We start from the raw sequence: 24,191 nt of genomic DNA on the forward strand, positions 1-24,191 counted from the left end.
ATGCTTAAATTGGATTTATTTTCACAAAAAAACAACAAATCAAAGTTCACCTATATCAAGCTGAGTATAATTATCTCCTCATCTTTTCACGTCTTTTACAAGCAAACGAGTTGCCAGGCTAACTATCATATAGACTATCAAAGTCAAAAAGAAAACACTTTGTGCTGGTCAAAATCTAAGCTGGTTAACCAGCTTTACCACTAGAAAACTAAGTATTAAGAAAAATCTGTAGACAGGTAAGTAAATACATATAATAGATAATATTTTAAATTGGCAGCAAGTTTTATTAAATATATTATACTGTATAATCTAATAGGTAATAATCGTTGACAAAGGGCTCTGCCAAATAAATACCAGTACACTCCACCTGCCCAGCCCAGGAACCACACCAGAAACACCAGCAACCACATCCTGAACTGTGAATAGAGAATTCAAATGCTCTAAACAGTGGTAAAACTAGCTTGTTTTAAAGTGTACTTTTTGCTTGTACAGGTCTGTTTCAAACATTTAACAATTGAAATGATTTAATGAAATGTTTTTACGACTGGTTATGACATAATTTCTAAAACATGTTAAAATGCAAAAAATGAAATGTCAGGATTTTAACCTTACTATGTTTAGTCATGTAACTTAATAAGAAATAAACTAGCTGTTCTTAGCTAAGCCACATGTATTTTTAATAAGTAATAAAATCTGTTAAGTGTCCCATAACTATTTAGCTCAATAATGCACAAAAATGTGTGTTTCGCAGATCCTCCAGTGGTATGCTGATCCACCTCCACTCACAGTGTACGTGGTAAGCTGATTGGCTTTTTGTTGAAGGACTTTTATTACGGTGGAATACTTTCCTCAGTCCCAGTTTCTGAAGGGAGTGGATCATGCTCACAGTACATGTTGGCATTCATGGTTCTTTCAATGAACTGTAGCTCTCCACAGCCGGCAGCACTTATGTAGCCCCAAATCACACTCCCAACACCATGCTTGACTGTGAGCAAGACACACTTGACATTCTTGTCTTTGTGTATTACAGGAAGTCCTAGTTATAACCCCTGGCTAGTCTTTACATTTATAACAAATCTGATTTTCTGGTTTTGACTGTTGTGGAAACAGCAAAAATATAAATTTACATAAACTAACTGAAAATGTATCATTAGTTTAAGCAGCAACAATGTACAAAATTTGTGGAAAATTTTAAGTTGATTGTCAGTTAAAAGGACTTATTAATGTCCAAAAAACTTGTGATAATACCCTAGGGCTGGGCAATATATCATGAATATATGTATATTTTAAACAGTTTTATACAAAATATTAATTTGTGGGTAGCCCGGTTGTTGTCAGTCTCTCTGGTTTTGCTCATATCAGGTCTGGTTGCCGTTGTATTGATGGGCTTCTTAATATTGTGCACTGTTACTGCTCATACACTCTTTTCTATTAAACTGTCCATGTGTTTTGTTTATCATGTTGTTTATATTGTTATATACATTTTAACCTGGTAACATCAATCTACTACCCTTTAACAATTTTGGCATTGAACACTACCCACCCTCCAAGAAAGAACAATCAATGCTTTGGGTCATAGACTGTAGAATATATTGATGGATTTAATTCACAGTTTATTCAATACAATAGATTCAATACAATATACACAAAACAATCCACACACACAATTCAGACATAACATTGAAAATATCAGCCAAATATTATGTACATTTTTCTCATGCCACTGAAGCATCTCTGTTCCATCAAGGCACGTACTCCACACAATCTGCAAAAAAATGTCCTGTGGTATCGATTTCCCTGGATCACTTTGGTAGGCACTGACCACTGCATATCAGGAACATTCCACAGGACCTGCCTGATGTTTTGGAAATGTTCTGACCCAGTCATCAAGCAATCACACATATGGTTCTTGTGAAAACATTTAAAATTTTTACTCTTTCCAATTTGTACCGCTTCAACAGAATAACTTCACTTGCTGTTTAACTCTTCATCCACATTTCATTATCAAACATTGTCATTTTCAAACAACATGCTGGTTCTGTCTGTACATATTTACTTCTCTTGACCACAGCCCTAGAAATTAATCTTCATTCAGAATATAATATGATCAAAACAGTATTTGCTGCTTTATATGCTTAGAAAAAAACAACAATGTGAATACATTATATATACAAATAATCTTATATATACACGTTACACATGTCTTGTAAAGGTAGAACATTGACTAATTAACAAGTTAGTTGTTCCCCTTTTATTTTTCCAGACTCTCTGAAGCAAAAACGTAACATAGGCTTGGTGACCCACTGAGGTATAGTCTCACTGCAGCTTCTTCTCAGCCAGTGCAGCCAGTTCCAAAGCCTTCCTCTTCTTCAGCTTCTTCTTAAGCACCAAGAGGTCGATGTAAACCATGCGTCCAAGCACTCTAGAGGCACACATGAGCCCACCGTGTAGTGCACCAATAATCCCACAGCTAAACATGTCCTGACCTGAAAAATTTTAAAGAAGTCACACCTAAATTACAAGTGTGCATGCATCACTTCTTCTCTAGTACTTGGTTGGTTGCTTATTTGCCTTAATAATAGTGTATAACCGAATGTAAAAGTAAACCAAAAGCCATTTAAAAACTTTAATCAGGGAGATTCTTTAGCTATCAGTGCTATATAACTCAATAAAAGCTATGCAGAGCTTAAAGTCCTGTCATACCTGATACATAGAGATTTTTGACAGGCGTTTCACAGCGGTTCTTGGCCATTATATCCATGTGATAGCGATCCAAGTTGTGATCAGTTGAGTAAATGGCTCCACGGTACGACCCGAGGTAGAAATTGTTGGTCAGTGGAGTAGCTACGTCCTGGAAGACCAGCTGAGAAAAACAGAGAAACTTAAAAACTGCTCAACTCAACGACTAAAGCTTTCAAGGTAAGGGATGGTTGATATACTACTTAAGTCTTACCTTTTCTCTGAGTTTAGGGTATAAGACACAGGCCCAGTCAAAGAGATGTTTGGCAAATCTGTTCTTGTATTCTACATAGTCAGCTCCTCGCCTTTTCACTGGAGTGTCCTTCCACTCCTCAAACCACTCGTAATTGACCATAGTCAGAATAGTCATGCAGGATTTACCTGGAAAATTTAAATTTCCTACTGTTAGAAGGAACAAGGAGCCCAGAGTCAAGATTTAAAAAAGAGTTCAGCTAAAAGTGAGTTACAGATGAATACGTTTATAACGTGAGTAAGTCATTATGTGGTTTGAGTCTCAATCTCCAAATGGGTGGAGGCAAAGCTGCTCCAGAGGTTGTACCTGGATGACGAATCTGTGACATGGGGTCTTTGGGGGAAGGGAAAGTCACAAACATCATGGGAATGTTTTCTGGAGCCTCTTCCTTTCCCAAGCTGAAGAAATCGTCCATCCTTTACATAAACACATACATTTTAGAGACAGAAAAACCTTCAATATGATAAAAAAAAAATCTTAAGTAACTTTATAGGAACTTAAAAATTTTGATGTTTTGATGTGTTTAGATATAGAGAAACTGCATCAGTACTAACATGGCATCCATGTCGTTATTCTTAAAGACCCATCTGCTGACTGCGCTGATGCCCAGCTCTTCTGCTGTGCCGTCAAATCCAGAGAAGAGCAAAAGGGATCCTTTTCCAGGTCTTACCATATCCAGACGATTCTGGATTTCTGTGAGATGAGAGAGCATTTAGACCAAATCTGCAGGAGACCACAGAGCAGAGATACTGTGAAGAAGTGATACAATAAAAGGCTGACCTGGTTTGACTTGTATCTCTGGGGGCAGGAGTCTCTTGAAGGTGTTGAAGATGCCACAGTTGGAGATGACAACAGGAGCCCGAACTTCAATTTCTTCTTTACCTTTTTTGACAGCAACCCCTGCCAAAGACCAACACCATTAGACACTGCAGGTGGGTAATGTGATTATACATTCTCGTTATGGTGATAAATTATGTCACAGTGCTTTGGTCCGAGTGTATGGTTTGTAGTTATTCTTTTAGAATAAAGACAGTAAGTAAAAACAGTAGATCTCTATTCCTAATCATGCATTTGATGCAGTTGGACTGGTGTCTCCTCTTTTTGCCTCTCACCATATGCAGCTCCTTGACTGTCCACCAGGATTCGACTGACAGGAGCACGAACCAGAACGTTCCCTCCATACTTCTGGATGACCTTAGTGATGTGGTATGGGATCTCACTAGCACCTCCTTTTGGGTAGTATGCTCCACGCTTGAAGTGATGCAGCATCAGGGCATTGATCAGGCTGCTGGAGTCTCTTGGAGGAGTACCTAATCATTTAAAAAAATGCTTTAAAGAGCCTGGAACTATAGTTATTAAACATTTTGAGTTCATGCACCTGGACATGAAGTTTGTGTGAAGAGTCTCACCATAGAAGTAGTATGCGAAGATCACTTGGAGGTCCTTGTTGGAGGTCAGTTTCTCGACCAGATCTGTAGCATTCATGCTTAACAGCCGGAAGGCAGAGGAATAGAGGTTGGCAAGACCACTCCTCACCAGGAATAGGGCCAGCCACTCTGGAATCAGCTTCAGTGCAGCCAAGTAGGGAGTCTTCCTAGCTGACAACTGTAGAGATAGAAGTTAAGATATTCAAGTTAAGTTGTGGTCTACAATCACAAAGGTTTCCTTGATTGAGGACATAGAAAAACTAGCAGAACCAAAGAAGCTTTACCTAATTTCTTTCACCACTTCAGCTTGGCCACTAAACCTACCCACTCACTAGGACTCCCCCATCACTTCCCCCTACAATAGTCCAATACAGTCAATCCCCACTTCTTTTTGAGGAAAGTATAGGATGACCAACTCTGATTTATTGGCTGCCATCTATCATCACAAGTTGTAGATGATGGAAGATGATGATGGTAGTGATGAGGGGAGGGCATCATCTACCCATCCAGAGAGAGCATGGACAATTGAGCTTTTCTGGACCCTGGCTGCTGATGAGGAAGCAGCAGTATTGTAATGGACATCTATGTTTTATAGAGAGCAAGAATCTGGACCAACTCTGGGTTCCTAGGGACTTTAGAACCCCTGAAAGACTTCTGAAGTCACAATAATCTATCCTAGAGAGCAGATTTAATGTTAATGATCAAACTCTACCTTCATGATCTTAAAGAACTCCTCAATGGCTTCGGTGTCATCAGGAAACTGCTTTTTAAGATGTTCCTCCATTTCAGTTTTGCCCGAGCAGATAGTGTATTCCCTAGTTTCCTTTCCTGTGCCAATCACGACCGTGTCAAAATGCTGGTCGAGCTCTGCAAACTCCAGCTGGCCTTCAGAGATCTGGTCAAAAATGATCTTAAACAGACTGTTCTCGTGCAGCTGACCGACGTAATGAAGCCCTGTGGAGACAGAAGTAAATCAGAGCATTTATTTAACACTTAGTAAATGGCAGTGCACACAATAATGACCTGGGCTGAGCCACAGCCAGCTGCAAGAGGGAGTCAGAGTGCCACCTCATGGTATTCTCTCACACCTATGTTTTCCCTTTCTAAGCCGAAATTATCCACATGCTTGGGCTCAGTCCAGAATTGTTGGCCGCAGTCTGGCTGTTAATTTTGGAGGCTTTTGAGCGGCATTTTACTTTTCTCAAGCTCTACTATATCTCATGAGCTTTTCACGTGCATATTCCGTGCTCTAATCTTAAGGCCTCTTTCAGCTCTCAGCTTTGAGACAATCATGGGTCACCCTGATTGAAGAACATTGAATTCTCCAAAACAATAATCATGATCATATTCTCCATCATCCATAACCGAGCACTGATAGCCCAGGTGGTTTCCAACTTAAGAGCTGGAGTTTGACACCCAGCTGTGAATTGGGCAACAGAGACTAAAATGGCTTAATTATATTTGAGTAAAGAGTTCTTACCAACATCAAACTCAAAACCTTTATCAATAAAGGTGTGACAGCAGCCTCCAGCCTGGTCGTGTTGCTCCAGCACAAGGACTTTCTTGCCAGTTTTGGCAATTGTAGCCGCTGCCGTCATTCCACCGACACCACTGCCAATCACGATTGCATCCAAATCTTTGGGCACTTTCTGCTTGGCGAAGCCTGAAAAAAGAATATGAACACTGGATTCATAATCATAATTTGGTTATTTCTTTATGAATTAACAGTATGAGTCTAAATGTATTATGACACCACGGGGATGGAACCCGAGTCGTTAGGATCGCGATCCAATACATTACCACTGTACCGGCAAGTGGACTAAGTTACAGATGTGTAAAATGCCTTGTAATGAGAAAGGGAGCCCGAAAATGGGCGGAAAAACCAGAACAGACAGAAACTAAAGTCACATTGAGTGCAACAGAGAGACAGGGGAGGCTTGTTAACTAAAGTTCGCCATAGAAGCATTTTATTTATTTATTTATTTTCATTATCGTTCATTATAGGCCAGATGTTTCACGTTTGCGGGCCACATCTGGCCCACGGGCCGCCTATTGCCGACCCTGTGCTCTAGAGCAGCTTTGAGCTTTTGGGATAAGTAGCAGAAATAATCATTTAACTGATCCATATCATTTCAAAGTTTCAACATCTTTCCTAGAAGGTTAGTGGCCATTTCAGACCCAGTTAATACCCTTGACCTACTTAACATAATTTTCTTTCTACAGCTTTACATAATTAGGGTAAAGTTTAGTATGTTTGAGCTTAAAAAACTTGTAATCGTATATAATAATATGTAACAGAATGGAATGTTAAGAGTTAAGGCTTTCTGGACTCTCCCAATACAAGTAAAATAGGGCATAAATAGATATTTACATCTATTTACAAGTGCAATATATATATAGTATTACAATGTACAAATTTCTGATATTGTTACTATTGTATTGTATATCATCACTGACAGAACATAACCATGCAGTTCTATATTGGTGACTTGATAAATGAGCCAATGCATAATCAGACTCATCATCCACTCACCTTGCTTCAGAACCTTGTCTCTTTTCTTCTGGTTAAGCTCCATTGGTCCTGCAGGTTTTACACAGTCCTCTGAGAAAGGGCTCGGTCTGCCACACAAATACCAGTACATTCCACCTGCCCAGCTCAGGAACCACACCAGAAACGCCAGCAGCCACATCTTGAAGTGGATAAATGAGTTTTGCAGCAGCTAAAAGAACAGGGTTCCTAAAGATGCAGGGTAGCTGATGCTGAAGATGGCCAGTAGTTTTCCAGCTGTTCTTAGAAGGTTTGAGCTGATGTGGTGTCTGTGGAAAAGTAAAAAGTGAGAGGCCTTAATATAGATTAGGGCTCTAAACATGTTGATTTACATGAGTATCTTTCATCCATTACAAGTGCAACAAGTCTGTATGACTTTTATGTACTGTTTTACTGTAATATAGAATTAGCAGTACAGATAACAGGCCAGGATGTGATTCGTTGAGGTTAATTCCTCAGTTGCAAATTGTTTCAAGCCTAAAACCTTCATTCCCGCTATTCAAAGCACAGACCAGTAGGACAACCTGCTTGGTTAGATCTACCCAGATATCACAGAATCAGTAACTCTAATTGGACAGCATTCTTTAGGGCGTGTCAACATTGTAACCCTTTTGTTTTCATACAGAACTCTACTGTGAAGTAAGGGTCAGTTTCCCAGACCTGGATTAGGACTAATCCTGAACTATAGTTCCAATAGAAAATCTCCATTACAATCTTGCAGTTCAGGATTAGTCTAAATCTTATTCTGGGAAACCGGCCCACACACTTTTAATACAAACATGAAAATTTTAAATAAAAATAAACTAAAATTTATTAAGAAATTAATGAGCTGATTCTCCACTCTTAAACACACTGTTGCTTATGCAGTTTAAAAGTATTAAAGTACTAAATTTCTTTTAAATGTTGAAATTAGCTGGTTTAAATGTATCTGCCTTAAAATTGCCTGAAAGTGAACTGACCCATGGTCTTTGTGTTGCTGTTATCAGGTAACATAACCCTAGATAACCCTGAATAATAACATAATAAAATAATCTTAAACAGTGCAGCGCCTGTTAAACTTAATGCAGAAATATTATACCAGCTCTAAAGTAGTTAAAGTCATTCAGAACAGATAAGGGAGAACTATATTTAAAGTCAAAATTATGATATACTGTTTGATAAAGAATTTTGATTTACTTTTCAAAAAAATGCAATTATTAATAAATATAATAACACTTGCAAAATATTGCATATACTGTTCATAATCAACATTTATGCATCTCCAGTCAGCATAATTTTGTCATTATCAAAAATGCCCCTTCATCAAAATTCCAGCAGCAGTACACCTACCTCCAGAACAACAGCGTTTCTGAAGTTTTCCAGTCTGGAGTTAGACCCAGTCCCAGCGCTGAAACAGTCTCAACTGGAGTCTCCAACCAGCTACTTCTGTAACTTGACAGGAGCTGACTCGCTGTTTTTATACTGCTGGCTTTTGGTACCGCCTTTGATATTATCAGTGATTATGTGTTACTCGCCACGTTCAAAATCTTGCAGGAATTAAAAGATTTGCTCGCTTGTGGTTCAGATTTTTTTCCTTTCATTTGTTTACACAATGAAAGCTCTGATATTGAACAAATGAAACATGGTGCCCCATGGCCTGGTAACCTGCTGATCTACAAAAAATCACCTACTGAGACACAAATCACACAAATCTCTGTGTTTTGACCTGCAGAATTTTGGCAAACTCATTAAGTCTGTCTTTAAATCCCGGTCATGTCTGGTTCACTCTTAAGATACTGACCTTTTTTCAGAACTAGAAAATACAAATTTTCAGAGGAAGTGGGAAGGATTGGGAGGGAAAGTGATTTTTTTTTTCCTTTGACAAACTTCAACTCTACAATATTGATCTGACATTGGTTATAACAGTTAAGTTATAAGTTATAAGTTGGATCTGATTTTTTTGTTTTTGATTGTAAATTATTTTAAAGTGTACTTGGCTAAGTTTATATCTTGGCTGAGTTTATATCTTTTATTTTATAAATTGTTTGGTGTCACTGTTTTACACCCAACCCCCTTGCATACCAGGCCTGTCTGAAGTCTGTAATTCATAGACACTGACAGTTTCTGAGCATCTTCTCTGATGATGCTTTGCAAATCCCGGATTATTTTAGTTTTTTAGCAGCATTTGGAATGCATGCTTAAATTGGATTTATTTTCACACAAAAAACAACGAATCAAAGTTCCCTTATATCAGGCTGAGTATAATTATCTCCCCATCTTTGTATTTTACAAGCAAACTAGTTGCCAGGCAAGGTTAACCAGCTTCACCGCAAGTATTAAGAAAATAAATACATATAATATATAGTAAATAAATAAATAAATAATAAATACATATAATAGACAGTATTTTAAATTGACAGCAAGTTTTATTAAACATTGTATACTGTATAATGTAATAGGTAATAAGTACACTCCACCTGTCCAGCCCAGGAACCACACCAAAAACACCAGCAACCACATCCTGAACTGGATAGTGTGACTCTGCAGCAGCAAGAAAGTAAGTTGTTCAAAAAAGTTGGCTAGCTAAGTAGCTAAAAATAGTGAAAGTTATTGCTAAATGAACAAGCAAAGTAGCTAAAAACAGGGAGAGTTAGCTCAAAAGAACAGGGAAGCTAGTAAGCCAAATAGCTAAAAACTTTTTTAGATAGATAAAAAAAGCAAGGTAGCTAAATCAGGAGTAGTTATCTAAACGAACAAGGAAGCTATGCAAGTTTCTAAAAAACAGGGCAAGTTAGCAAAAAGAACAAAGTAGGTAAAAAAACAAAGAAAATTTGCTTAAAATAATTAGGTAGCTTGTTAGCTATGTAGGTGAAGACAGGAAAGGTTATCTAAAAGAATATAGAAACTTAAAACAAGAAAAGTTACCTAAATTAACAAGTAAGTTAGCTAGTTAGCCAAATAAGTAACTAAATTTTGAATGTTAGCTAGCTATCAGAACAAAGTAACTAAAACAGGGAAATTTAGCTAAAATAACAAGGTGGCTAGTTAGCCTATAAGTAGCTAAAACAGGGAAAGTCTGTTAAAAAAAATGAAGAAATCTAAATGATGTAGTAAGCCAAGGAATATTAGCTATCTAAAAGAACAAGATAGATAGTTAGCCTGGTAGCTAAAAGCAGGGAATGTTTATTAGCTAAAATAGCAAGGTAGGTAAATACTTAAATAAATAGGGAAAGTAAGCTAGCTAAAAGAACAGGGTTTTTTAAAATGTAAGGGACAGTAGCTTAAACAACAGTCTAAATTTAACAAAGTTAGTTAGCTGACTAAAATATCAGTAAATTAGCTAAATATATAGAGTTATTAACAAAATAAGTAAGTTAGCTAAAAATATAAGAAAATATTTACAAAAAAAGTGAGCGTTTTACTCCCTTTTTAATGTACAACACACAAATGTCCACATGATGTACAAAAACACAACTGTAACTAAGTTACTGATTAACTAAGTAGTATTAAATAATAGTGAAGATAATGCACATGTCTATGCTGGTTTGAGTTCTGTAATAGAGAATTCATATGCTCTAAACAGTGGTAAAACTAGCTTGTTTTAAAAGTTTACTTTTTGCTTGTACAGGTCTGTTTCAGACATTTAACAATTGAAATGGTTTAATGAAATGTTTTACATCCTAGCAATCTGGTTATGACATAATTTCTGAAACATGTAAAAATACAAATAATGAAATTTCATTTTTTTTAACCTTAATTTGTGTAGTCATGTATCACAATAAGAAATAAACGTTTTTTTTTTTTTTTTTTTTGCACAGATCCTCCAATGGCATGCTGATCCACCTCACTCACAGTGTACGTGGTAAGCTGATTGGCTTTTTGTTGAAGGACTTTTATCACGGTGGAATACTTTCCTCAGTCCCAGTTTCTGAAGGTAGGAAATCATACTCTGGTTCATTATATCACAGTACATGTTGGCATTCATGGTTCTCTCAATGAACTGTAGCTCTCCACAACCGGCAGCACTTATGTAGCCCCAAATCACACTCCCACCACCATGCTTGACTGTGAGCAAGACACACTTGACATTCTTGTCTTTGTTTTCCTTACCTCATACCAGTACAGCTTTTAATGCCATTTTGCAAATTACATGAACTTCTGGTTCCTAGTACTTACATTTATAATAACTCTGATTTTCTGGCTTTGACTGTTGTGGAAACAACAAAAATATAACTTTACATAAGCTAACTGAAAATGTATCATTAGTTTAAGCAGCAACAATGTACAATGGGACATTTTTCGTTGAAGATTATCAGTTAAAAAAAGGAAAATATATCTTATGACTAGGACTTATTAATGTCCAGAAAAAACTTGTAATAATATTAAACCCTAGGGCTGGGCAATATATCATGAAGATATGTACGTTTGAAACAGTTTTATACAAGATATTAAAAAGGACCTTATTGTGACCTTTGTTTGATTTAATTTAAAAACAACTTTGCACAGTCTTGTGTAAATAATTTTGCAGAACCCCATAATTAGGCCTGGACAATAATTCGATATCGGTATTTATCGCGATAAGAAATGTTTCAATAACGGTGATATCAGTTTTGTGGTATATCGATATGTATTAGAATCACGGACAGGCGTTTTTTACTGGCGTCAGCTCGCCCCAGAGCTCAACACATTCATCCCCCGTAGCTGGGCTACGTCAGTGCGTGATGACGTAACCACACAGGCACGTAGCCAAATAGGCTAGGCTAGGCAAGGCTAGGTTAAAATGGCTAGGCTCGGGTCCGCTTCGCTACTCAGCACATATGTCTCGCGCTGGAGCCAAACAGAGCCGGGACGAGCGGATCCAAGGCTAAGGTACACTCGATTCGGTCGGCCGCGGGTCCGCTCGCTCGGCCGCGGGTCCTCGAGGCCGGCCGCGGGCCCGCTCGCACGGCCGTGGGTCCGCTCGCTCGGCCGCGGGTCCTCGAGGCCGGCCGCGGGTCCGCTCCCTTGCCGCTTTGCTGCAAATTGTGCCGGAGAGTGCAGCCGACCAGCAGCGGTAATGTTAATACATCTAATCTGTTCCACCACTTCAAGCAACTCCACTACATACAATATTTTTCTTATACTGACTGAAGCACTTTTATAGCTTATGTTGTAACTAAGTTATTCATAGTTGATAGAGCCTGTAGGTTTGTTTATTTGACGGGAAAATCTTGTTGCTTTTATGTATATAAAGGCTTCTTGTATTCTATATCCTAGTTGAAACACGTTTTAATCTTTTCAATTTGTTCACAAAGAATAAGAAGCTCTGCCTCTGTTGTAATTTAAAGTTATTTTTATTGGTAATAGTTATATAGGCTTATGTTTGACAGGGATGTCATGTTATTATTTTGCTATATGCAAATAATATTGAGCATTCATTTATTTTGACTACTTTTATTTCTAAAGTATTAAAGTTTTTGTGAAAGGAGGTTTCAAAGTCTTAAATAAAATTTTCAGACAGTAGTAGATACAGATTTCCATTAGATAGATAGATAGATAGATAGATATATAGATAGATAGATAGATAGATAGATAGATAGATAGATAGATAGATAGATAGATAGATAGATAGATAGATAGATAGATAGATAGATGTGCATATAATGAGGGTATCTGATGCCAGCAATACAAAAAGTGCAAATACACAGTTATATAATAATTTAAATTCGCAGTGCTGCAGGGATTGCAGGGCTTCTTAGCAGTTTTCTGAGGCCTTCAAAGTATTAATATCAATATCGAAATTATATCGTATCGACCAAAATTTAAGGAATATATCGTGATATAAATTTTGGCCATATCGTCCAGCACTACCCATAATTAAAGGAGCAGAATGGTGAATTTATTTTACCATCACCTTCAAGTAATTTTGTATAAAGCTAGCATTACCCTTTGCAAATTATTGCCAAATACTCCTGTTGAAATGTGGGCATTATTTCTGTCTTGAATCTCTATGTATGAGGTCTGTTTTTTGGTATTTCTCTTTTGCATTTCCTTAAGGTTTGGGTAGCCTGGTTGTTGTCAGTCTCTCTGATTTTGCTCATATCTGGTCTGGTTGCCTTGATCTGGTTGTATTGATGGTTTTGGTAATATTGTGCACTGTTACTGCTCATACACTCTTTTGTATTAAACCTACATGTCCATTGGTACATCCATGTCCATTTGGTTTGTTTTGTCATGTTGTTTATATTGTTATATACATTTTAACCTGTTAAGCTCGATCTACTACCTTTTAACAATTTTGACACTGAACACTACCCACCCTCCAAGAAAGAACAATCAATGCTTTGGGTCTTAGACAGTAGAATATATTGATGGATTTATTTTACAGTTTATTCAATACAGTACACACAAAACAATCCACACATAATTCAGACATAACATTAAAAATATCAGCTAAATATTATGTACATTTTTCTCATGCCACCGAAGCAGCTCTGTTCCATCAAGGCACGTACTCCACACAATCTCTACAAAAAATGTCCTGTGGTATCGATTTCCCTGGATCACTTTGGTAGGCACTGACCACTGCATATCAGGAACATTCCACAGGACCTGCCTGATGTTTTGGAAATGTTCTGACACAGTCATCAAGCAATCACACTTATGATTCTTGTCAAAGTGTTTAGGATTTTTACTTTTTTCAGATTTTACTTTTTCTTTCCAATTTGTCCTGCTTAAACAGAATAACTTCACATCTTCATATCTGCATCAACATTTCATTATCAAACAATGTCATTACCAAACAACATGCTGGTTCTGTCTGTACATATTTACTTCTCTTGACCACAGCCCTAGAAATTAACCTTCATTCAGAATATAATATGATAAAGAAACGTATTTGCTGCTTTATATGCTAATAATAAAACAACAATGTGAATACAACATATATACAAATAATTTTATATATACATATTACACATGTCTTGTAAAAGTAGAAGTAGAAGTTAATTGTTCCTCTTTTATTTTCCCAGACTCTCTGAAGCAAAAATGTAACATAGGCTTGGTGAACCACTTCTATTGGGTCACTCAGATATAGTCTCACTGCAGCTTCTTCTCAGTCAGTGCAGCCAGTTCCAAAGCCTTCCTCTTCTTCAGCTTCTTCTTAAGCACCAAGAGGTCGATGTAAACCATGCGTCCAAGCACCCTAGAGGCACACATAAGCCCACCGTGTAGTGCACCAATAATCCCACAGCTAAACATGTCCTGACCTGAAAAATGTAAAAGAAATCACACCTAAATTACAAGTGTGCATGCATCACTTCTTCTCTAGTACTTAGTTGGGTGCTTCCTTGCCTTAATAATAGTGTATAACCAAAAATTTAAGTAGACCAAAAGCCATTTAAGAAGTTTGATCAGGGAGATTCTTTAGCGATCAGTAAAACATAACTCAATAAAAGCTCTGCAGAGTTTGAAAGTATCATCATACCTGATACATAGAGATTTTTGACAGGTGTTTCACAGCGGTTCTTGGCCATTATATCCATGTGATAGCGATCCAAGTTGTGATCAGTTGAGTAAATAGCTCCACGGTACGACCCGAGGTAGAAATTGTTGGTCAGCGGAGTAGCTACGTCCTGGAAGACCAGCTGAGAAAAACAGAGAAACTTTAAAAAATGCTCAACTCAACGACTAAACCTTTCAAGATAAGACATGCTTGATATACTACTAAAGTCTTACCTTTTCTCTGAGTTTAGGGTATAAGACACAGGCCCAGTCAAAGAGATGTTTGGCAAATCTGTTCTTGTATTCTACATAGTCAGCTCCTCGCCTTTTCACTGGAGTGTCCTTCCACTCCTCAAACCACTCATAATTGACCATAGTCAGAATAGTCATGCAGGATTTACCTGGAAAAATAAAATTGCCTGCTGTTAGAAGTATTAGGAAACCCAGAGTCAAGAGTTAAAAAAAGAGTTGAGCTCAGTTACAGTTACAGGTAGATAAGGTTATAACATGAGTCTGTTCATTTCTGAAGTTAAGGGTAAATCTAAATCAAGTCGTAAGTCAGTGCTGTAAAGGGATTGCATTAGGTTTGAGTTTGTTAAGAACAGTTTTAAGTGAAGAATAAGGGAAAGATTGAGTCCATTCTTAAGTCTGACAACAACAAGTGCCAGTTAAGCCACAAATACATTTACGATAACTCCAAGTCTGTTTAGTGCAAGTCTCAGTGTAATTTTATTGTATTTCAGGATTCACAACAAGCTAGATTAAGTTTAGTCATGAGTAAGTCATTATGTGGTTTGGCAAATCTGCTCCAAAGGTTGTACCTGGATGACGAATCTGTGACATGGGGTCTTTGGGGGAAGGGAAAGTCACAAACATCATGGGAATGTTTTCTGGAGCCTCTTCCTTTCCCAAGCTGAAGAAATCGTCCATCCTTTATGTAAACAAATACATTTTAGAAACAGAAAAACCTTCAATATGATAAAAAAAAATCTTAAGTAACTTTATAGGAACTTAAAAACTAGTTTGTAAAATTGTAAACAATGTTGTTTGGTGTAAAATAGATGTGTTTAGATATAGAGAAACTGCATCAGTACTAACATGGCATCCATGTCGTTATTCTTAAAGACCCATCTGCTGACTGCGCTGATGCCCAGCTCTTCTGCTGTGCCGTCAAATCCAGAGAAGAGCAAAAGGGATCCTTTTCCAGGTCTTACCATATCCAGACGATTCTGGATTTCTGTGAGATGAGAGAGCATTTAGACCAAATCTGCAGGAGACCACAGAGCAGAGATACTGTGAAGAAGTGATAATACAATAAAAGACTGACCTGGTTTGACTTGTATCTCTGGGGGCAGGAGTCTCTTGAAGGTGTTAAAGATGCCACAGTTGGAGATGACAACAGGAGCCCGAACTTCAATTTCTTCTTTACCCTTTTTGACAGCAACGCCTGTCAAAGACCAACACCATTAGACACTGGACACTTTACTTAATGCTGAAAATTATGTCATGGTGTTTTGGTCTGAGTGTATGGTGGGTAAGGTTGCCTTCAAGAATGATTTGATATTTTAAAGAATCCATTTTTTAAACACGTAAGGCTTTCTCAAAGAACTGTTTTTCGCCTTTTTTCAGGGCCAAACAGTAGATCGGTATTCCTAACTATACATTTGATGCAGTTGGACTGGTATCTCCTCTTTTTGCCTCTTACCATATGCAGCTCCTTGACTGTCCACCAGGATTCGACTGACAGGAGCACGAACCAGAACATTCCCTCCATACTTCTGGATGACCTTAGTGATGTGGTATGGGATCTCACTAGCACCACCTTTTGGGTAGTATGCTCCACGCTTGAAGTGATGCAGCATCAGGGCATTGATCAGACTGCTGGAATCTCTTGGAGGAGTACCTAATAATTTAAACTATAGTTATTACAAGTTTTAAGTGTTCAGAACATTCCTCTAAGTTACTATACAACAACAGTTTATGCTCCTGGAGATATAAGTTTGTGTGAAGAGTCTCACCATAGAAGTAGTATGCAAAGACAACTTGGAGGTCCTTGTTGGAGGTCAGTTTGTCGACCAGATCTGTGGCACTTATGCTTAACAGCCGGAAGGCAGAGGAATAGAGGTTGGCAAGACCACTCCTCACCAGGAATAGGGCCAACCACTCTGGAATCAGCTTCAGTGCAGCCAAGAAGGGAGTCTTCCTAGCTGACAACTGTAGAGATAAAAGATAAGTTAAGTCATGGTCTACAGTCACAAAGCGTTTTTTGTTTGATCACATAAAAAAACTATAAGAACCATATTTAGTTGCCCAAATAAGTTTTTACCTAATTTCTTTCACCACTATGGGTCCTAGGCATCTAGGCATCAATACTTTAGAACCACTGGGAGTATGTTAGAATTTTGAGCTCTAAAGTCACAATGTTCTGTCCCAGTGAGAGCAGATTTAAAGTTAAACTCTACCTTCATGATCTTGAAGAACTCCTCAATGGCTTCGGTGTCATCAGGAAACTGCTTTTTAAGATGTTCCTCCATTTCAGTTTTGCCTGAGCAGATAGTGTATTCCCTAGTTTCCTTTCCTGTGCCAATCACGACCGTGTCAAAATGCTGGTCGAGCTCTGCAAACTCCAGCTGGCCTTCAGTGATCTGGTCAAAAATGATCTTAAACAAACTGTTCTCGTGCAACTGACCGACGTAATGAAGCCCTGTGGAGACAGAAGTAAATCAGAGAATTTATTCAACACTTAGTTAATGGCACTGCGCACAATAATGACCTGGGCTGAGCCACAGCCAGGGAGTCAGAGTGCCACCTCATGGTAATCTCTCACACGTATGTTTTCCCTTTTCTAAGCCGAATTCATCCACATGCTTGGGCTCAGTCCAGAATTTTTGGCAGCAGTCTGGCTGGTATTTTTGGAGGCTTTTTAACGGCATTAAAGCCTCTTTCAGCTGTCAGCTTTGAGACAATCATGGGTTCCTCTGATTGAAGAACATTGAATTCTCCAAAACAATAATCATGATTTCATACTGTATTTTGCCATCTTTTCTTGTACAATATAATATCCATACCCAAGCACTGATAGCCCAGGTGGTTTCCACCATAAAAGCTAAAGTTTGACTCTTAGCTGCCGATTGGTCAACATAGACTGAAATGACTTAATTATACTTGAGTGAAGAGTTCTTACCAACATCAAACTCAAAACCTTTATCCATAAAGGTGTGGCAGCAGCCTCCAGCCTGGTCGTGTTGTTCCAGCACAAGGACTTTTTTGCCAGTTTTGGCAATTGTAGCCGCTGCCGTCATCCCACCGACCCCGCTGCCAATCACGATTGCATCCAAATCCTTGGGCACTTTCTGCTTGGCGAAGCCTGGAAACACAGAACATGGACACTGGACTGTCATAATTTTGTTGTTTTTAAATGAATAAACACTATATGTCTAATTGTATTATGACCCACTGCTGGTTATCTCTATAGACATTTTCTGACCAATAGCAGCTTTGAGCTTTTGGGATGAATAGCAGAACTAATCATCCAACTGATCCATATCACTCATGAGGTTTAAGGCAAGCAAACAATAAACATTTCAAAGTTTTAACATCTTTCCTAGAAGGGCAGCTCGTACCCTTGACCTACTTATCATAATTTTCTTTCTACAGCTTTACATAATTAGGGTAGAGTTTAGTATGTTTGAGTTTGAGCTTTAAAAACCTGTAATCTTATATAATAATATGTTAGGGAATGTTAAGAGTTAAGAGGCTTTCTGGACTCTGGTCGCCTGACCAATCTCCCAATCCAGTGTTTTATGATTTGAAAATTATTTCTGATATTGTTACTATTGTATTGTATATCATCACTGACAGAACAGTGCATGCAGTTCTATATTGGTGACTTGATAAATGAACCAATGCATGATCAGACTCATCATCCACTCACCTTGCTTCAAAAGCTTGTCTCTTTTCTTCTGGTTAAGCTCCATTGGTCCTGCAGGTCTTACACAGTCCTCTGAGAAAGGGCTCGGTCTGCCACACAAATACCAGTACATTCCACCTGCCCAGCTCAGGAACCACACCAGAAACGCCAGCAGCCACATCTTGAAGTGGATAAATGGGTTTTGCAGCAGCTAAAAGAACAGGGTTCCTAAAGATGCAGGGTAGCTGATACTAAAGATGCCCAGTAGTTTTCCAGCTGTTCCCAGAAGGTGTGAGCTTCAGACCAGATGTGGTGTCTGTGGAAAAGTAAAAAGTGAGAGGCCTTAATATAGATTAGGGCTCTAAACATGTTGATTTACATGAGTATCTTTCATCCATTACAAGTGCAACAAGTCTGTATGACTTTTATGTACTGTTTTACTGTAATATAGAATTAGCAGTACAGATAACAGGCCAGGATGTGATTCGTTGAGGTTAATTCCTCAGTTGCAAATTGTTTCAAGCCTAAAACCTTCATTCCCGCTATTCAAAGCACAGACCAGTAGGACAACCTGCTTGGTTAGATCTACCCAGATATCACAGAATCAGTAACTCTAATTGGACAGCATTCTTTAGGGCGTGTCAACATTGCAACCCTTTTGTTTTCATACAGAACTCTACTGTGAAGTAAGGGTCAGTTTCCCAGACCTGGATTAGGACTAATCCTGAACTATATTTCCAATAGAGAATCTCCATTACAATCTTGCAGTTCAGGATTAGTCTAAATCTTATTCTGGGAAACCGACCCAAACACTTTTAATACAAACATGAATATTTTCAATAAAAATGAACTAAAATGTATTAAGAAATTAACAAGCTGATTCTCCACTCCACACTGTTGCTTATGCAGTTTATAAGTATTTTATAAGATTATAAGAAATTGGCAGAGACTGAAGGTCTGATTTATAAACCCTGCATTATTAGGTATTATTATTATTAAGCATTATTATTATTAATAACACTTGAAAAAATTTAATTCACTTAGCGAGAATAATTAGCGTTTATATATCTTCTGTCAGTATAATACTGTGATCTTCAAAAAAATCTTCAGCAAAATCTTAGAAAAAGCACTAAATGTCTTTTAAATTTGGAAATTATCTGGTTTAAATGTATCTGCCTTTGAAATGCCTGAAAGTGGACTAACGCATGGTCTTTGTGTTGCTGTTATCAGGTAACATAACCCTAGATAACCCTGAATAATAACATAATAAGATAACCCTGAACAGTGCAGTGCCTGCAGAACTTTATACCAGCTCTAAAGTAGTTAAAGTCATTCAGAACAGATAAAGAGAGAACTATATTGAACGTCAGAATTTTTATATACTGAATAAGAATTTTGATACACTTTTCAATAAAATGCAGTTGTTAATAAATATCATAGCACTTGCAAAATATTGAATATACTGTTAATAGTAATTAAGGCATCTCCCGTCAGCATAATTTTGTTATTATCAAAAATTTCCCTTGATCAAAATCCCAGCAGCAGTACACCTACCTCCAGAACAACAGCGTTTCTGAAGTTTTCCAGTCTGGAGTTAGACCCAGTCCCAGCGCTGAAACAGTCTCAACTGGAGTCTCCAACCAGCTACTTCTGTGACTTGACAGGAGCTGACTCTCTGTTTTTATACTCCTGGATTTTGGTACCGCCTTTGATATTATCAGTGATTATGTGTTACTCGCCATGCTTGAAAAACTTGCAGGAATTAAAAGATTTGCTCGCTTGTGGTTCAGATTTTTTTTCTTTTCATTTGTTTACACAATGAAAGCTCTGATATTGAACAAATGAAACATGGTGCCCCATGGCCTGGTAACCTGCTGATCTACAAAAAAATCACCTACTGACACACAAATCACACAAATCGCTGTGTTTTGACCTGCAGAATTTTGGCAAACTCATTTAGTCTGTCTTTAAATCCCGGTCATGTCTGGTTCACTCGCAAGAAACTGATCTATTTTCAGAACTAGAAAATACAAATTTTAGAGGAAGTGGGAAGGATTGAGAGGGAAAGTTATTCATTTTTTCATTTGAAATAGTTCCTTCAACTATACAACATTGTGTTAAAGAGATGCATTGTAAATCTGACATAGGTTATGCAAAGTTATGGATCTGATTTTTTTCATATATATAATTTTAAGAGTTTTTTTGTTTCACTGTTTTACACCCAACCCTCTTGCATACAAGGACTGTTTGAAGTCCTACATACATAGGCTCAGACAGTTGCTGAGCCTCTTCTCTGATGATGGTTTGCCAAACCTGGATTATTCTTTAAGTTTTTGGCAGCATTTGGAGTGTATGCTTAAATTGAATTTATTTTCACACAAAAAACAACGAATCAAAGTTTGCTTATATCAAGTTGATATTTTTTTCTGTCTTTTACAAGCATACTAATTGTCAGGCTAACTATCAGCTAAACTATCAAAGTCAAAACCCACTCTGCGCTGGTCAAAATCAAAGCTGGTAAACAGGTAAATAAGTATAAATAATAGATATTAATGGCAGCAAATATTATTAAAAATATTATACTGTACACTCTAATAGGTAAAAAACATAAATGTGAAATAGACAGGGGGTGATCTGCGAGTCTTACTTACACAGTCCTCAGAAAGGGCTCGGTGTGCCAAATAAAAACCAGTTCTAGCAGGAAAACTCTAGAAACAAAGTGCAGCAAGAAAGATTTAATCCCAATAAACACGTATGACAATTAGTAATAGTGAATATAGTGTATATAGAGTCTTTGGCGAAAGCCCCGTCGAAGCCCAGGTCCGCAGCGTCTGGAACCTCGCAGATCCTGCCGTACTTGTACGGCGGGGGCGGAGCCTATCCCCTGGGCAACCGGCGGGACCGAACTGGAGGCGGTGGGGAAGGAGGAGGGTGAAAACGTATGTCAGCGTCTGCAAGCAGGGGAGAACAGGTATGAGGGAGGTCTTTTAAGGACAGGTGGGAGTTGGTGATTGGCTGAGAAAAGTGGCGTGATTTCGAGTTTCCCGCTAGAACCTACGCGGAGCTTTCAGTTCTAGCAGGAAAACTCTAGAAACAAAGTGCAGCAAGAAAGATTTAATCCCAATAAACACGTATGACAATTAGTAATAGTGAATATAGTGTATATAGAGTCTTTGGCGAAAGCCCCGTCGAAGCCCAGGTCCGCAGCGTCTGGAACCTCGCAGATCCTGCCGTACTTGTACGGCGGGGGCGGAGCCTATCCCCAAAAATATAAAAAGATATAATTACCCACAGGAGGATCCTTTACCTGGTTCACGTATTCTGGAAGGAAAACAGTTATAAACAAGCTTGAATAAGGCGTTCAAGATTAAAGTGTTATTTGCTGAGTACGTGTGTATTACAGTTGCGCTCATGTTTTGATAGCATACATTTATTAGGTTCGTTGTATACAAAGTACTTGTATACACTGCTTGAGGCTATTGTAGAAGCGTATGATAAGCGTAACGTTGACGTGATCAGCATGAGAAAACACTGCGGACTAACAATACATTAAGCCTTTGAGGGGCACAACTTTTGGACGCCGTCGTAGCAAAACGCGGACTACGAGTCCAAAGGGAATGAGAGCGGGCACGGCCCGCTGTGCAGAAAAAACTCAGACTATGAGTCTATGAGCATAGGAACGGGCACGGCCCGTGTTGATATCTAGGAGCATAAGGAGTAGGATATTTGAGCGAGCGCGAGCTGTCGTGGCAGTACGTTATAACAGTATATTCATTTGACGTCTGTATAAAAATCTTACAACCGCCTCCAGTTGTTTGCAATTAAATAGATATATTAAATAGATATATAAATAAATATATATATATGTACATAAATTACTTACTCAAACATCAGGTATCCCGAACAAGATGGGTGAGGGTATAAGAGCGAGCACGGCTCGCGACTGCAGCAGCGCGGACTACGAGTCCAGTGGGTATTTAGAGCGGGCACTGCCCGCGATCGCAGCAGCGCGGACTACGAGTCCAGTGGTTATTAGAGCGGGCACGGCCCGCGATCGCAGCAGCGCGGACTACGAGTCCAGTGGTTATTAGAGCGGGCACGGCCCGCGATCGCAGCAGCGCGGACTACGAGTCCAGGGTTAATAGAGCGGGCACGGCCCGCGATCGCAGCAGCGCGGACTACGAGTCCAGGGTTAATAGAGCGGGCACGGCCAGCGATCGCAGCAGCGCGGACTACGAGTCCAGGGTTAATAGAGCGGGCACGGCCCGTGATCGCAGCAGCGCTGACTACGAGTCCAGTGGGTATTAGGGCGGGCACGGCCCGAGAATTAAACTTTCCATTATCATTGACTGCTATAACAACATTTTACTGATGATTGTTATTAGACACCTTGTAAGTCATGATGCGAACAAAGCAAATATAACAGGGGTAGCGAAATTAATGTCAAAACAAATGTCAGGAAGCACCAAATGCAGAACCAAGGACAGACTGTCCTTGGAGAACACCCCCAAAACCAAAGGACCAGGGAAATTAACATCAGCACAAACCATAAGACATAAAGCAACGACAAACCGGATCGGATACGTAACATTGAGGCACGGAATTTGCACAGCAGTACGTCAAAGCAACCCGTGATCGGTAAATGCGCAAAACTTCGGCCACTAAAAAAGTTCTAAGGCAATAGCAACCGCTGCCCACGGCGTTGATGAATATGTAAAAACACGGAATCGTAAAAGTAGAATTTCTGCAAGAAAGGTACATGCCAATCATGAAACAAAACATAGCACAGGCAACACAAAATTAACCCAATAAAAGGCAGCAAATCACCAGAATTAGACCAGGTACGGAGTCAGTGCAGTCCACGAATCACGTAATCGAGAACCTGTGCAGTACTTTACATACAAGCAGCATCGGACACGAGTCCAATCAAGCAGCGGAGCGGGCACGGCCTGAGACAATAAACAACGCGGACAGCGAGTACAGTAAAGCATTAGAGCGGGCACGGCCCGAGACAATAAACAACGCGAACTGCGAGTACGGTAAAGCATTAGAGCGGGCACGCCCGAGACAATAAACAACGCGAACTGCGAGTACGGTAACGCATTAGAGCGGGCACGCCCGAGACAATAAACAACGCGAACTGCGAGTACGGTAAAGCATTACAGCTGGCACGGCCCGAGATAATAAACCACGCGGACTGCGAGCCAGTAAAGCATTAGAGCGGGCACGGCCCGAGATAACAACGCGGACTGCGAGTACGGTAAAGCATTAGAGCTGGCACGGCCCGAGATAATAAACCACGCGGACTGCGAGTACGGTAAAGCATTAGAGCGGGCACGGCCCGAGATTATAAACGATGCGGACTGCGAGTATAGCAAACCATTAAAGCGGGCACGGCCCGAGATAAGAAACCGCGCAGACTGCGAGCCATTAAAGCATTACAGAGCGGGCACGGCCCGAGATTATGAACAACGCGAACTGAGAGTACAGTAAAGCATTAGAGCGGGCACAGCCCGAGATAATAAACGATGCGGACTGCGCGTACAGTAACCAGCAGAGCGGGCACGGCCCGAGATAATAAACAACGCGGACTGCGAGTACAGTAAACCATTAGAGCGGGCGCGGCCCGAGATAATAAACAACGCGGACTGCGAGTACAGTAAACCATTAGAGCGGGCACGGCCCGAGATAATAAACAACGCGGACTGCGAGTACAGTAAACCATTAGAGCGGGCACGGCCCGAGATAAGAAACAACGCGGGCTGCGAGTACAGCAAAGCATTAGAGCGGGCACGGCCCGAGGTAAACAACGCGGACAGCGAGTCATTAAAGCATTAGAGCGGGCACGGCCCG

The 24,191-nt window shown here is 39.3% G+C and overlaps 1 protein-coding gene across 2 annotated transcripts in view; it reads right to left on the minus strand.

The window, feature by feature from the left end:
* LOC111192380 (inactive all-trans-retinol 13,14-reductase) overlaps positions 1-22,684 on the minus strand; it is a 29,818-nt gene extending 7,134 nt beyond the window's left edge. Inside the window, exons 1-13 of one of the 2 annotated variants that reach the window (XM_049464634.1) lie at positions 20,990-22,684; positions 19,893-20,044; positions 18,363-18,654; positions 17,613-17,795; positions 16,891-17,132; positions 16,447-16,642; positions 16,134-16,331; positions 15,756-15,875; positions 15,527-15,665; positions 15,250-15,359; positions 14,663-14,829; positions 14,412-14,571; positions 13,933-14,193 (exon numbers count right to left, since the gene is read on the minus strand). In XM_049464634.1, the coding sequence (XP_049320591.1) occupies positions 14,024-14,193; positions 14,412-14,571; positions 14,663-14,829; positions 15,250-15,359; positions 15,527-15,665; positions 15,756-15,875; positions 16,134-16,331; positions 16,447-16,642; positions 16,891-17,132; positions 17,613-17,795; positions 18,363-18,519 (1,842 nt within the window). In that variant the 5' untranslated portion in view covers positions 18,520-18,654; positions 19,893-20,044; positions 20,990-22,684 and the 3' untranslated portion in view covers positions 13,933-14,023. Of the gene's footprint in view, positions 1-13,932; positions 14,194-14,411; positions 14,572-14,662; positions 14,830-15,249; positions 15,360-15,526; positions 15,666-15,755; positions 15,876-16,133; positions 16,332-16,446; positions 16,643-16,890; positions 17,133-17,612; positions 17,796-18,362; positions 18,655-19,892; positions 20,045-20,989 lie in introns of those variants that run through there. The other variant, XM_049464635.1, reaches the window with a different exon arrangement.
* Between the last annotated feature and the right edge of the window lie 1,507 nt (positions 22,685-24,191).

Source organism: Astyanax mexicanus, chromosome 15 (assembly GCF_023375975.1).
Source record: "Astyanax mexicanus isolate ESR-SI-001 chromosome 15, AstMex3_surface, whole genome shotgun sequence".
Classification (NCBI taxonomy): Eukaryota; Metazoa; Chordata; class Actinopteri; order Characiformes; family Acestrorhamphidae; genus Astyanax; species Astyanax mexicanus.